A 15,604-nucleotide genomic window follows, 5' to 3' on the forward strand; every position below is an offset into this window, starting at 1 on the left:
TACAGAAAATAGAGGAACTGAGAGAATGGCATAAGTAAATATAAGCATGTGGTGAGATTATTGAAAGAAGGATGCTTATTAAAAATAAGCTCATTATAAAAATGAGTTCATAGCTAAAGAGAAGGAAAAAACAGAAATTTGACTTATGGCACTCAATAAAAGGGAGATTAAGAGAAAAAGCAGAAAGACAAAGTCAATAGTAAATGCAGGAGTCAAGAAGGAAATGGCCTAAAAAGAATGAAGAGAACATTCTGGAGACTAGGGAGTGTTAAGCTTGTATAAGTCCAGGGGTCAGTTGTTTAAGAGGTTCTGATTGCAATGCTAATGAATTTGGAAAGAGCATAATTCAGTGGAAAAAGTATTGGATTTAGTATAAAGGAACTTGGGTTTGAATTCTGGTTCTGCAACTTTGAGTCTCAACTTTTTCATTTGGAAAATGGGGAGAGAATTTGGTGTTTCTGGACTAGATGGCCTCTAAGGAATTTTTTAACTCAATTTTTGCATATGATATGATTCAATAAATAGTAAGTACTCTATTGAAGGGTTCCACACAAAGAAAGAATATGTGGATTACTGTGGACAAATCAGCTCGTCAGAATTCTGTGGAAGAGACAAGGGAGGAGACAAAGGAACCCAAAGTTAACCTACCCATACGGGAGAGGATTTGAGATTGAACTAATATTTCATCATTTGTAATTCTTCACATAGCTTCAAATAGTTACTTCATTTGAGCATCCCTATGAAGGAGGGTTTTTATCTATATTTTATAAACAAGAAAATACAAAGTTTGTTGAACTATGTCTTACAAGGGATTACTTACCCCCTGTTTATGTACATATAGTCATTATGTCTTTTAGCCAATTAATTGGGATTAATTTAAGGTAGAAATTATGAAATCAAACAAATAATGTAACAGTTTATTAGTTACAGTTGCAAATGTATCTATTACTAGAAACCAATGAAAGAGATAATTATTATCTGCAGCTAATCACTGTAACTTAACTTATTCAGATGACAATAAATTGTGTTTTTGTAGAGAAGAAAGGAAAGGGGAGAGGAAGGAGAAGGGAAATGGAAAGGGCAAAAGGGAGGGGGAAGGAGGGAGTAAAGGGAAGGAAAAAGAAAAGGAAGAATAAATGCCAGTACTTTGTAAAGAAAGAAGATTCAATCAGCAACCGCAATGTGCTTTGTTGGCTAGCCTTTTCTTAATATGGAGTTTTTGGCTATCAGAATATAAAATCCAATGACTAATCATACAATTGTGAAACTGGGCTGAAAAGTACAATTTTCTTTTGCATCTTTAACATCAGCTTACAGCCTTTAAATTCAAGGCTAAAACTGGAGATCAATACAAACTTTTTATGAAATCATGAAATGTATTGGAAAAGGGACAAGAATATGTGTGTACACTGCTATAATAGATTATAGAATGGATCAACATGGAAACAGCAGTTAGGACTGTGTACAGTAAGAACAACACAAGGAGGCTTTGAACAAACTCTATAGCAGGGGTGGGGAACCTGCAGCCTTGAAGTCACATGTGGCCCTCTAGGTCTTCAAGTCCTTAATAAAAGGATTTGTTCTGTAAAACTTAGTCAAAAGGTTGCACTCAAGGACCTAGAAGGCCACATTTGGCCTTGAGGTCACAGGTTCCCTACCCCTGTCCTATAATATGCTCAGATATTCTTTAAGTAATATCAACTGTCTTTCACATTTCATTATAGTCAAATTTTTAAGGGCAGTGGGATAGGGGAACCCAACAAGTATGATTTTCTACAACAAGTATTCTAAGATCTATTATGAAATCAATATTTAATTGTTTTCACTGGGAAAAGAGAATTAAAAAATACATAAAGATACATAGTGTTAAATCAATCTGTAAAACTCCTCCAAAAGATTCAGGATACTTACTCAATCAGCAGGATTCATAAATACTGGAAAATAAAATACTGACTTACCCAACTTGAATAAGTTCATTCAGTTTTGTGGCATTCTTATCATCCATACCTTCAAATGAAAAAGAAAATACTCAAATAAGAATATGATTCAATGAAGTCACAAAGTTCAAGTTCTGGTCATTATTGCTCTAAGGATCAAATCCAATTTCCTTAGCCTGGCATTTAAGATACTCCACAATCCAACCCCATCCTCTTAATCTCATTTCCAACTTACTTTACTATCAACATTCTTTTATGACCAAACTAGTTTACCCACAGTCCTCAGAATGTGACAAGACTAAAAGTCTTTGTTCTTTTGTTTATACAATTCCATTACCTGGAATATTCTCCCTTCTCCTCTCTAGCCATGAGAACCTACCTCTTTTTCAAGATCAACCTCAAAATCCCATGTTCCCTATGAAGATTTCCTTGCCCTCCACACTATGAAATCTCTCCCCTCCTCACATCTCCTATTGCACTAGTATGCACCACTCATTTGACAATTTATTATGCTCAATTTATAAATCTTTTTTGTCTCAGGGCCAGAATAATACTTTTGCACCTTTACATAGTAAGTACTCCATAAAACTTTCAGTTTGTTTAACAATGTAATTTCCCATAATATATATCTCATTTGAATGAAAATACTGTGCTCTAGAGCAGAATAAGAAGAGAGGAGCTGTTCCAATAACATTCTGACATTAAAGGAAACAAAATTAATTTAAAAACCAAGAGATTATATGTTGGGTAGGTCTCTGGTCTGCATGTGTGCAAGCATATTAACTTAACTATGCTTATAAAGCCTTAAGCTCAACTATGAAATGAGTGGAGACAGCAGTATCTTGCCCATCACCAATTTCCCTGCTTACAGAAATTGTTGTCAAAGTGACAACACTGTGACATAAATCATAAGCTCAGAAAAACAAATCAAATCACTATTTCCTCGGATCTCTATGTTGCCAAAGGAACAAAACAATACAGAGAAATGCAATTCTTCTAATCTTGGATATTGTATAAAAGAAAATAAAACTATACCTATTTTGGTCATGGAATGTTTACTGCACACTTAAGCAATTGTTAATAACGAAATCTAAATTACTTATGAATATATAATGAATAGTGAAGGAATTAACCCACCCACTATGGTACTAGAAAGTCAATCTCGAGGAACTTATCAAATTATCTGGGTTCCAAGGACAGGAAATGAGATGACTGCCAAGTAATACAATTCCTTCAGTTCTACAAAGTTCCAGAATATTCTGCCTTTAAAAAGTCTATTTGGATAAAAGCTGGAGGGAAAACAATAATGCAGCTAATATTTAGATAATGCTTTTTACAAAACTGTATACTTTATCTCATTTGATTTTCACAGAGAATAAAGAGGTCAATGATACAAATATTACCCTATTGATCAGTTGCCAAGTCTTGCTGCTTCTACATTCAAATCTCTCATGTGTCATTTTTATTCTTCATTCACAAAACCATGACTGTCATCACAGCTTGTCTGAACTTTACTCCTATCCCAGCCTCCATCTATCCTCCATACAGCTACCAAAATGACTTTTCTCATGTCTGTCTGTGTCATTCTCATGTTCAAAAATTGCCAGTGTCTGCCTGTCATCGCTAAGACAGCACAAGATGGGGAATGTGGTCCTCCACAAATAACTCCAACTTGCCTTTTCCAAGCTTATTTCATTGTTATTTCCTTTCAAAAACTCTATCGACATTTCACCCAAAGTAAATAATGAGCTGTTTGCTGAATTCAACATTTCGCTTTCCTGTATTTATGCTATGACAGCTCAGGTATGGAAGTAGCCAGGTCTCTCACACACAGAATGTAACTGGTCATCTTGGTCTCTTATCTTTTCCCAAGGCTCACTTCAAGTGCCATACCCTTGCCAAAGACTTCCAGATCCCTTATGGTTAGTAGTCTCTCTGTCCTGACACTATTCTCTCTGCTTGTCATCTGTGCACTGTCTTCCCCACCTTGTACAATATAAGTTCCTCAAAAAGTGAAGACTTTCTGAACTGAATGAATTGTCTTCATTTTATAGAATCTTGAGTTTCTGAGAAGTTGTGATTTGCCCATTGTCACAAAGCTAGTAAGTAAATGATGTAATCAATTAAGTCTGTAAATAATGTGGCCAACAGACTTTTTAATAACAAGTACAGGACGTTGGACTTCTGAAAAATGGAGTAAACAGAGATATTTTAAAGGAAGGAATGGGAAATCACTTCAAAATTGTTAAGTACACTCTTTATGCATTGATCATGCTAAGCACTAGAGACGCAAAAAAAGGAAAAAAATCCTAAAATGTAGCACAGTCCCTGGGTTAATTACAATCTCTCACATGCCTTTATTACTAAAATGAACACTAACCTCAGGACTTCCGGAGTGAAAGGAAGACTTGTAGCTTTCAAAAACAAAAAACACTTAAGCAATTTCATTTTGGAAAATATACCTCTAAACTTTTAAGAATAAAGATGAAAGAAACCAATAGGACAAGTCTTTCATAAAAACACCATCTGTACAGAAAATGCTATCCATATCCAAAGAAAGAAGTGATGGAGTCTGAATGCAAACCAAAGCATACGGTTTTTACTCTCTAGGATTTTTTGTATTTTTTTCTGTTTGTTCTGTTTCTTCTCTCACAACATGACTAATGTGGAAACATGTTTAATATGACTGCACATATATAACCTATATCAGATTGTGTGCTGTCTTGGGGAGGGGCAGGAAGAGAGAGGGAGAAAAAAATTTGGAATAAAAAAAAAAATCTCATAAAAAATGAATGTTGAAAACTATCATAACATGTGATTGGAGGAAAAAATAAGATACTATTTACATTAAAAAAATCACCTGTAAAAAAATAACTATACAGAACCATAAAATCAACATATGCAATGATTATAAAATGTAAATAGAAAAAACCATAAAACAGTAATAAACTGAATGTTATGAAATTACAATGACTAAACTTAGCCCCAAAGAAGAGATATGAAAAAGCACCTTGACCTTGATTATTTGTGGAAGCTGGTTACTATGGGTGCGGAACACTGCATATAATGTCAGACTTTTTTGATATGTTGTTTAGATTTACTAAATTGTTTTTCCCCTTTGACAAAATTCTTCATTATGGTTCTCTGGGAAGGAGAGAGGAGTAGGCTACAGGTAAAAATTTTTTTTTTAAAAGAGTAAAACACACACACACACACACACACACACACACACTCTTAAATACAAGCACTACGGAAATAGCTCCAGAAGGCAACAAGTGTGCCATTAAAGTAGGAATTACACTAAACTATACCCACATAGCCGGAATACACCAAACTTGTTTCCACCTCTGAGAAAAGGTAGCACAATGGCTGAAACATGAGAAGCACTTAATAAACATTTGTGGATTGATCAGAAATTCCCCATTGGATATGTTTAATTGATAAAAGTGCATTCTCACTACCTCAGGTTGTCTCTAGCACACTCCTTGAACGTAACTAATTAAACACTTAAACCCGACCTATGAGACACCTAGTGTGATAAGCATTATAAAAGACCAAAAAAAAAAAAAAAAAGGTCTGTGTGCTTCACTGCCTAATGGAGGAGATATGGCACATAAGTTTAAACAATTTACAAGTAATATTTGAAAAAAGCATACATAAGAAATGGTCCAGAAAAAGGCAGCACATCTGAGGACCCAAACATCCCAACTGACGCCAAACCAGATTAAAATGTGACAGGGAAATGTTTAACATCGTAAATGAAAATACACATCCATGTCACGTTAATCTGTGGTTTTCTAAATCAATAAGAAGCCCACGGGGATCATTTCTATAAGAGTATGACACCAGTGGCCTACAGTCATAACGGTGGTTTCACAGAAGAACACAGATTTAAATCAAACTCCAAAGGATGAGTACTTAACTACATGAGGATGAAAAATGAGTGTGTGAGCAAAAGCACAGAGAAACTTGAACATTTCTCATCTAGACAGAGCAAAAAGTTTTTTCCATGGGAGTACGAGGATAAAGCTGGAAAAGCAGGCTGCAACTAGACCATGTAGAGTTTCAAATGCCAGGCTAAGCCATTTAGACTTTGTCCTTTGACTGGGATTCAGAAAAGGGTTTTTGATAAGGTAGGCATAACAGAGGCAATATTTTGGGAAGATTCACCTGGCAATTGCATGTATAATGGATCAGAGAGCAGGGATCAACTGGCAGGAGTTCATTTAGAGGCTATTACAAAAATGTAAGCATGAACTTGGAATAATGGAATATGCCCAGTGTGGTAGCAGTGGGAATGGAAAAGGAAGACTTAGATGAGAGTCAATTCATAGGAAAAATTGATAAGACTTGGTTTCTGCTGGAACATTAGGGGTGAGGGAAGGAATCAAAGCTAATTTGGAACTTTCAAGACTGAATAACAGTGGTCGTATAAGGAGAAACAAGGAAGAAAGAAGAGCACAAGGACTTTGGGGGGAAGAGCACAGTCAAAAAGCATCTTACTGCATGCAGGGAACACAAAAAACAGAACTGTCCTAGCCTTCAAGCAGCTCATGTGTAATGGGGGAACAACATGCAAGCAAATAGACAAGACAAAGGTAGCATTTATGGGGACCAAAAAAGGCTCCTTTAGAAAACAAAAGTTGAGCTAAGTCCCTTTTTTGTTAAATTTAATTTTTAAAAATTATTTCGTTTTCAGTTTTCTACTATCACTTCCACATATCTTAGATATTTTCCCCTTCCTTTCCCCCTCACCCACTCGACAGGGTGCAATTTTACATAGGTTCTACACATACATTCTTATTAAACACATTTTCACCATAATCATGTTGCATAGAAGAATTTAAATCAATGGGAGAAATCATAAAAAAACCATAACACAGAAAATAGTCTGCTTCATTCTGCAATCCAATTCCATAGTTTTTTCTCTAGACGTGGAAGGTATTTTGCCTCCAGAGTCCATTGGAAATGTTTTAGGTCCTTGCATTGCTGTGAAGGGCTACATCTACCAGAAAAATTCCTTGCATACTGTGGTTGTTGCTGTGTGCAAAGTTCTCCTACTTCTACCCCTTTCACTCAGCATCATTTCATATAAGTCTTTCCAGGCCTCTGCACAATAGTATTCCATTACATTCATAGACCACAACTTGTTCAGCCATTCCCCAATTGATGGGCATTCCCTCGATTTCCAGTTCTTGGCCACCACAAAGAGAGCTAGAGAGCTGCTATAAACATTTTTGTGCATCTGGGAGCCTTCCCCATTTTTATGATCCTTTTGGGATTCAGTCCTAGAAGAGATATTGCTAGGTCAAAGGGTATGCACATTTTTGTAGTGCTTTGGACATACTTCCAAACTGCTCTCCAGAATGGCTGGATCAGCTCACAGCTCCATCAACAATGAATTAGTGTTCCAACTCTCCCATATCCTCTCCAACATTTACCATCTTTCTGTTTTGTCATGTGAGCCAATCTGATAGGTGTGATGTGGTACCTCAGTTGTTCTGATTTGCGTTTCTCTAATCAACTGTGATTTTAGAGCATTGTTTTCACATGACTATAGATAGCTTTAATTTCTTCCTCTAAAAACTACCTGTTCATATCATTTGACTATCAATTGGGGAATGACTTGTATTCTTATACATTTGACTCATTTCTCTATATATTTTAGAAATGAGACCTTTATCACAGACACTAGTTGCAGAAATTCTTTCCCAGTTTTCTGCTTCCCTCCTAATATTGGTTGCATTGCATTTGCTTGTGCAAAAACTTTTCAATTTAATGTAATCAAAATTATCCATTTTGCACTTCATAATGTTCTCTACCTCTTGTTTGGTCAAAAATTTCTCCATTCTCTATAAATCTGACAAATATACTATTTCTTGCTCCCCTAATTTGTTTATACTATCAGTTTTTATACCAAGATAATGTATCCATTTGGACTTTATTCTTGTCAGGCATTGGTCTACACCCAGTTTCCGCCAGTTTTCCCAGTAATTTTTGTCAAACAATGAGTTCTCATCCCAGAAACTGGGGTCCTTGGGTTTATGAAACAGTAGATTGCTATATTCATTGACTACTGTGTCTTGAGTACCTAACCTATTCCACTGGTCTACCTCTCTGTTTCTCAGCCAGTACCAAGTGGTATTGATGACTGCTGCTTTATAATACGATTTGTGATGTGGTAGGGCTAGGCCACCTTCACTAACATTTCTTTTCATTAGTTCCCTTAATATTCTGAACCTTTTGTTCTTCCAGATGAATTCTGATATTATTCTTTCTAGCTCTAGAAAATAAGTAACTGGTAGTTGATTGGTATGGCACTGAATAAGTAAATTAATTTAGGTAGAATTGTCATTTTTATTATATTAGCTCTGACCACCCACAAGAAACTGATATTTTTCCACTTACTTAGATCTGACTTTATTTGTGAGAAAAGTGTTTTATAATTGTGTTCACATAGTCCCTGGGGTTGTTTTGGCAGGTAGACTCTGAGATATTTTATAGTGTCTACCGTAGCCTTAAATGGAATTTCTCTTTCTATCTCTTGCTGTTGGGCTTTGTTAGTAGTATATAAAAATGCAGATGGTTTATCTGGATTTATTTTGTAACTTGCAACTTTGGCAAAATTGTTTGTTATTTCAAGTAGTTTTTAGTTGATTTTCTAAGCATCATCATCATTTGCAAAGATCATCATATCATCTACAAAGAGTGATAACAGCAGTGATAATGGACATGCTTGTTTCATCCCTGATCTTATTGGAAATGCTTATTTCCATAGTATATAATACTTGCTGATAGTTTTAGGTAGATACTGCTTATTATTTTATGGAAAGTTCCATTTATTCCTATGCTCTCCAGTGTTTTCAATAGGAACGGGTGTTGTATTTTGTCAAAAGCTTTTTCTGCATCTATTGAGATAATCATGTGATTTCTGTTAGTTTTATTGTTGATATTATCAACAATACTGATAGTTTTCCTAATATTGAACCAGTCCTGCATACCTGGTATAAATCCTACCTAATCATAATGTATTATTCTTGTGAAAAATTGCTGTATTCTTTTTCCTAATATCTTATTTAAAATTTTTGCATCTATATTCATTAGAGAAATTGGTCTATAATTTTCTTTCTGTTTTAGCTCTTCTGGTTTAGGTATCAGAACCATATTTGCATCATAAAAGAATTTTTTTGCCTACTTCACCAATTTTCCCAAATAGTCTATTTAGTATTGGAATTACCTGCTCTTTAAAATTTGATAGAATTCACTTGTAAATCCATCTGGCCCTCAACATTTTTTCCTCTGGAGTTCATTGATGGCTTCTTTAATTTCTTTTTCTGAGATGGGGTTATTTAAGTATTCTACTTCCTCTCATGTTAAACTGGGCAATTTGTATTTTTTTAAATATTCATCCATCTCATTTAGATTGTCAAATTTTGGGGCATACAGTTGGGCAAACTAACTTCTAATAATTGTTTTAATTTCCTCCTCACTGGAGGTTAGTTCATACATTTAATTTTTGATACTGGTAATTTGGGTTTCTACTTTATTTTTTTAATCAAATTGACCAAAGATTTATCAATTTTATTGGTCTTTTTCATAAAACCAACTCTTAGTCTCATTTATTAGTTCAATAGTTTTATTAATTTCAACTTTATTAATCTCTCCTTTGGTTTTCAGTATTTCTAATCTGGTGTTTACTTGGGGATTTTCAATTTGTTCCTTTTCTAGCTTTTTCAGCTGCATGCCCAATTCATTGATCTCCTTTTTCTCTATTTTATTCATGTGGACGTTCAATGATATAAAACTTCCCCTAAGAATTGCTTTTATAGTATCCCATAAGTTTTGGTAGGTTGTCTCATTATTGATTGTTTCTATGATTTGCTAGTTAACCCACTTGTTCTTTAGAATTAGATTATTTAGTTTCCAACTAATTTTTGATTTATCTTTCCACGGCCTTTTATTATATATAATTTTTATTGTATTATGATCTGAGAAGGAAGCATTGACTACCTCTCCCTTTCTGCATTGGATTGGGGGCTTTTTATGCCCTAGTACATGGTCAATTTTTGCATAGTGCCATGTACTGCTGAGAAAAAGATATATTCCTTTCTATCCCTATTCAATTTTCTCCAGAGATCTATCATTATCTACCCCATCCAGAGTTTTATTCACCTCCTTAACTTCTTCCTTGTTTATTTTGAGGTTAGATTTATCAAGTTCAGAAAAGGGGAGGTTGAGGTTCCCCACTAGTATAGCTTTGCTGTCTATTTCTTCCTGTAACCCCCTTAACTTCTCCTTTAAGAATTTGGATGCTGGGAGGCGGAGCCAAGATGGCGGAGTAGAAAGACGCACATACACATAGCTCTGAACCCACAACCCACAGAACGGCTAGAGGGGAGTAACTCACGGCGAATTCTGCACCCAGAGGCCACGGAATATTGGAGCGAGGGAGATTTCTGTTCCGGAGAGACCTGCAAACCTCTCGCAAAAGGTCCTTCGCGCTGCGGACTGGGCGCCGGGACTGGGAGCTGAGTGCAGCCCTGCAGCAGCCACGACACCGTGAGGAAAAGATCCGAGCGGGCTACGGAGACGGGATCTCCAGCGGCGGCACAAGCCCCCCCACCCACAGGTGACGAGGGTCGGTGAGAGAGTCTCTTTGGCGGGTCGAGAGGGGAGTGGGGTGCCCCCATGGCTCGGGCCCCCCGGGGAGATAGAAGCTGAGAGGCAGCTGCAGACAGGGGCTCCCCAAGCAGGCAGGAGCCTGGATCCATTGTGGAAGGTCTGTACATAAACCCCCTGAGGGAACTGAGCCTAAGACCCGGCCCTGCCCCGACCTGACCACCTGAACTTAATTCTCACATTGAATAGCAGCCCTGCCCCCGCCAAAAGCCCTAAGGCGGGAAGCAGCATTTGAATCTCAGTCCCCAAACGCTGGCTGGGAGGATCAGGAGGTGAGGTGGGTGTGAGGAGAATATTCAGAGGTCAAGCCACTGTCTGGGGAGAAGGCCCAGAAAAGGGAAAAGAAATAAGACTATTGAAGGGTACTTTCTCGGAGAAAAGACACTTCCTCCCTTCCTTTCTGATGAGGAAGAACAATGCTTACCATCAGGCAAAGACACAGAAATCAAGGATTCTGTACCCCAGCCCACCCAATGGGCTCAGGCCATGGAAGAGCTCAAAAAGAATTTTGAAAATCAAGTTAGAGAGGTGGAGGAAAAACTGGGAAGAGAAATGAGAGGGATGAAAGAGAAGCATGAAAAGCAGATCAGCTCCCTGCTAAAGGAGAACTAAAAAAATGTTGAAGAAATTAACACGTTGAAAACTAGCCTAACTCAATTGGCAAAAGAGGTTCAAAAAGCCAATGAGAAGAATGCTTTCAAAAGCAGAATTAGCCAAATGGAAAAGGAGATTCAAAAGCTCACTGAAGAAAATAGATCTTTCAAAACTGGAATGGTACAGATGGACGCTAAGGACTTTATGAGAAAGACAGATATCACAGAACATAGTGAGAAGATTGGAAAAATGGAAGATAACGTGAAATATCTTATTGGAAAAACAACTGACCTGGAAAATAGAATCAGGAGAGACAATGTAAAAATTCTGGGACTACCTGAAAACCATGATCAAAAGAAGAGCCTAGACATCATCTTCCATGAAATTATCAAGGAAAACTGCTCTGAGATTCTAGAACCAGAGGGCAAAATAAATATTCAAGGAATCCACAGAACACCGCATGAAAGAGATCCAAAAAGAGAAACTCCTAGGAACATTGTGGCCAAATTCCAGAATTCCCAGGTGAAAGAGAAAATATTGCAAGCAGCTAGAAAGAAACAATTCAAGTATTGTGGAAATACAATCAGGATAACACAAGATCTAGCACCCTCTACATTAAGGGATCGAAGGGAATGGAATAGGATATTCCAGAAGTCAAAGGAACTAGGACTAAAACCAAGAATCACCTACCCAGCAAAACTGAGTATAATACTTCAGGAGAAAAAATGGTCTTTCAATGAAATAGAGGATTTTCAAATTTTCTTGATGAAAAGACCAGAGCTGGAAAGAAAATTTGACTTTCTAACACAAGAATGAAGAGAACCATGAAAAGGTGAACAGCAAAGAGAAGTCATAAGGGACTTACTAAAGTTGAACTGTTTACATTCCTACATGGAAAGACAATATTTGTAACTCTAGAAACATTTCAGTATCTAGGTACTGGGTGGGAGTACATACACACACATGCACACACGCACACATACATAGAGACAGAGTGCACAGAGTGAATTGAAGAGGATGGGATCATATCTTAAAAAAAAAAATGAAATCAAGCAGTGAGAGAGAAATATTGGGAGGAGAAAGGGAGAAATTGAATGGGGCAAATTATCTCTCATAAAAGAGGCAAGCAAAAGACTTATTAGTGGAGAGATAAAGAGGGGAGGTAAGAGAAAAACACGAGGTCTACTCTCATCACATTCCACTAAAGGAAAGAATAAAATGCACACTCATTTTGATAGGAAAACCTATCTCACAATACAGGAGAGTGGGGGACAAGGGCACAAGCAGGGTGGGGGGGAGGATAGAGGGGAGGGTATGGGGAGGAGAATGCAATCCGAGGTCGACACTCATGGGGAGGGAAAGGATCATAAGAGAATAGAAGTAATGGGGGACAGGATAGGATGGAGGGAAATATAGTTAGTCTCATATAACACAACTAGTATGGAAATCATTTGCAAAACTACACAGATTTGGCCTATATTGAATTGCTTGTCTTCCAAGGGGAAGGGGTGGAGAGGGAGGGAGCTAAAGAAGTTGGAACTCAAAGTGTTAGGATCAAATGTAATGTTCTTACCACAGGGAAATAAGAAGTACAGGTTAAGGGGTTAAGAAAGCTATCTGGCCCTACAGAACAAAAGAGAAGATGGAGACAAGGGCAGGGAGGGAGGATAGAGGAGAGAGCAGATTGGTCACAGGGGCAACTAGAATGCTTGGGTTTGGGGGGAGGGGAGGGGATAAAAGGGGAGAAAATTTGTAACCCAAAATTTTGTGAAAATAAATGTTAAAAGTTAAATTTAAAAAAAAAATAATAAATAAATAAATTTAAAAATAAATAAATAAATAAATAAATTAAAAAAAAAGAATTTGGATGCTAAACCACTCAGAGCATATATGTTTAGTAATGATATTGCTTCATTACCTATGGTGTCTTTTAGCAGGATATAGTTTCCTTCCTTATCTCTTTTGATTAGATCTATTTCTGCTTTTGCTTTGTCTGAGATTTGGAATGCTATCCCTGCTTTTTTTACATCAGCTGAAGCAAAATATATTCTGCTCCAACCTTTTACCTTTACCCTGCATATATTCCCATTTCAAATGTGTTTCTTGTAAACAACATATTGTTGGATTATGGTTTTTAATCCATTCTGCTACCGTCTCTGTTTTCTGAGAGTTCATTCCACTTACATTCACAGTTATGATTATTTGTGTCTTTCCCTCCATCCTCTTTAACCCCATTTATGCTTTTAATTCTCCCTTCTCCTGTACAGTAGTTTTAATTTTTGACTACCACTTTCCTCAGTCTTCCCTCCCTGCTTTCAGCCCCCCTCCCTTTTACTCCCCTTCCCTTACTACTTCTTCCTTCCCTTTTAGCAACCCCTCCCTTTTCTTTCCCCTTTTCCCTCCTACTGCCTATAGAGCTAGATTTCTATACTTAACTGAGTTTGTTGTTCCCTCCTTGAATCAAATCAGAGAGTAAATCTCAATGCTCATCTCCCTCCCCCTTTCCCTCTACTGTAATGTTTTTGTGCCTCTTCCTGTGATGTAATATATCTTTTCCTGCCTCCTCCTCCTCCTTTTCACATCTCCCGTTACAATCCTTTCACATCCTTAAATCACATTTTTATCATCACATCATTTAATTTATACCCACATTCCCTCTATCTATGTATATCCCCTTTAAATATCATAATAAATATACAATTCTCAAGATTACCAAGCATCATCTTCTCTTACAAAGATGTAAACAGTTTTTCCACACTGAATAACAAGTTTTTTTTCCCCATTTACCTTTTTTATGCCCTTTTGAGACTTGTGTTTGAAGATCAAATTTTTTATTGAGCTCTGTTTTTTTCATCAGGAAGGTCTGGAAATCCCTTATTTCACTGAATGTCCATCTCCTTGCCTGAAATATGATGCTCAATTTTGCTGGGTAATTGATCCTTGGTTGTAGTCCCAGCTCCTTTGCCTTATGGAATATCATATTTCAATTCCTCCTATGTTTTAATGTAGAAGTTGCAAAGGTCCTGTGTGATCCTGACTGTAACTTCTTGATATCTGAATTATTTCTTTCTGGTTGCCTGCAGTATTTGCTCCTTCACTTGATAGTTCTGGAATTTGGCAACAATATTCCTTGGTGTTTTCAGTTTGGGATCCTTTTTAGGAGGCAAATGGTGGATTCTTTCGATGACTATTTTGCCCTCTGGATCTAGGGCTTCTGGGCAGTTTTCCTTGATGATTTCTTAGAAGATATTGCCCAGGCTCTTTTTTTCATCATGGCTTTCTGGTAGACCAAAAATTCTTATATTTTTTCTCCTGGATCTATTTTCCAGATCAGTTGTTTTTCCAATGAGATATTTTACATTTTTTTTTATTTTTTCATTCTTTAGATGCTGTTTGATTCTTAATGTCTCATAGAGTCATTAGCTTCTACTTGCCCAATTCTAATTTTTAATAGATTGTTTTCTTCAGTTAACTTTTGTGTCTCCTTTTCCATTTGTCCAATTGTTCCTTTTAAGGAGTTATTTTCTCTAGTTAGGCTTTGCACTCCCTTTTCCCTTTACCAAATTTTCCTTTTCAAAGGTTAAGTAAGGGTTCCAAGGGTACACATATCATTCCTTCACTTTCAAATGCAAGCAATTTATCTTTGCTTAGTCCTTTAACATTGTTCATTCATATTTACCTTTTTACATTTCTTTTCATTCCTGTGTTTGTACTTCAGAGTTTCTCTGCAGCTCTCTGGTCTTTTCATCAGGAATGCTTGGAAGTCCTCTATTTCTTCAAAGATCCATTTTTCCCCTATAGTATTATGCTCAGTTTCTTGGCTATATTACTCTTCGCTATAAACTCATATCCTTTGCCTTCTGGAATATCACACTCCAAGCCCTTGGTTCTTTTATAGTGGGGGCTGCTAAAGCATATGTAATGCTAACTGTGATACTTGGAAATTCTTTTTTTCTGACTTCTTTCACAATGTTTTCTTTGACAAGGAAGCTCTGGATTGTGGATATGATATTCCTGGGAATTCTCATTTGGGGGTTTCTTGAAGATCCTTTTTATTTCCACTTTGCCCTCTGGTTCTACGAGATCTGGGCAGTTTTCTTTTAAGATTTCTTGAAATACGGTATCTAGGCTCTTGTTTTGGTGATGGTATTCACACAGTCCAATGATTCTTAATTTTTACCACTGTGATCTACTTTCCAGGTCAGTTCTTTTTACTGTGAGATATTCTACATTTTCTTCCATTTTTTTCAGCCTTTTGACTTTGTTTTCATAGTTATTGTTTGTTACCTCACGAAGCCACTGGCTTTCACATGGTCCGTTCAAATTTTCAAAGAATTTGTTGCTTGGACAATACAGCTCTTGTGCCAAAGTGCTAATTCTCTTTTAAATTTTTC

General features: G+C 36.7%; 1 protein-coding gene across 5 annotated transcripts in view; it reads right to left on the reverse strand.

Moving 5' to 3' along the window:
* The window catches only part of CRAMP1 (cramped chromatin regulator homolog 1), a 106,207-nt gene that overhangs the window by 46,931 nt on the left and 43,672 nt on the right, over positions 1-15,604 (reverse strand). For all 5 annotated transcript variants that reach the window (XM_072600025.1, XM_072600019.1, XM_072600043.1 and 2 more), the window contains exon 6: positions 1,959-2,007. In XM_072600025.1, coding sequence (XP_072456126.1) covers positions 1,959-2,007 — 49 coding nt within the window. The remainder of the gene's footprint in view (positions 1-1,958; positions 2,008-15,604) is intronic.

The sequence above is a fragment of the Notamacropus eugenii genome, chromosome 1 (assembly GCF_028372415.1).
Source record: "Notamacropus eugenii isolate mMacEug1 chromosome 1, mMacEug1.pri_v2, whole genome shotgun sequence".
In the NCBI taxonomy this organism is placed as follows: Eukaryota; Metazoa; Chordata; class Mammalia; order Diprotodontia; family Macropodidae; genus Notamacropus; species Notamacropus eugenii.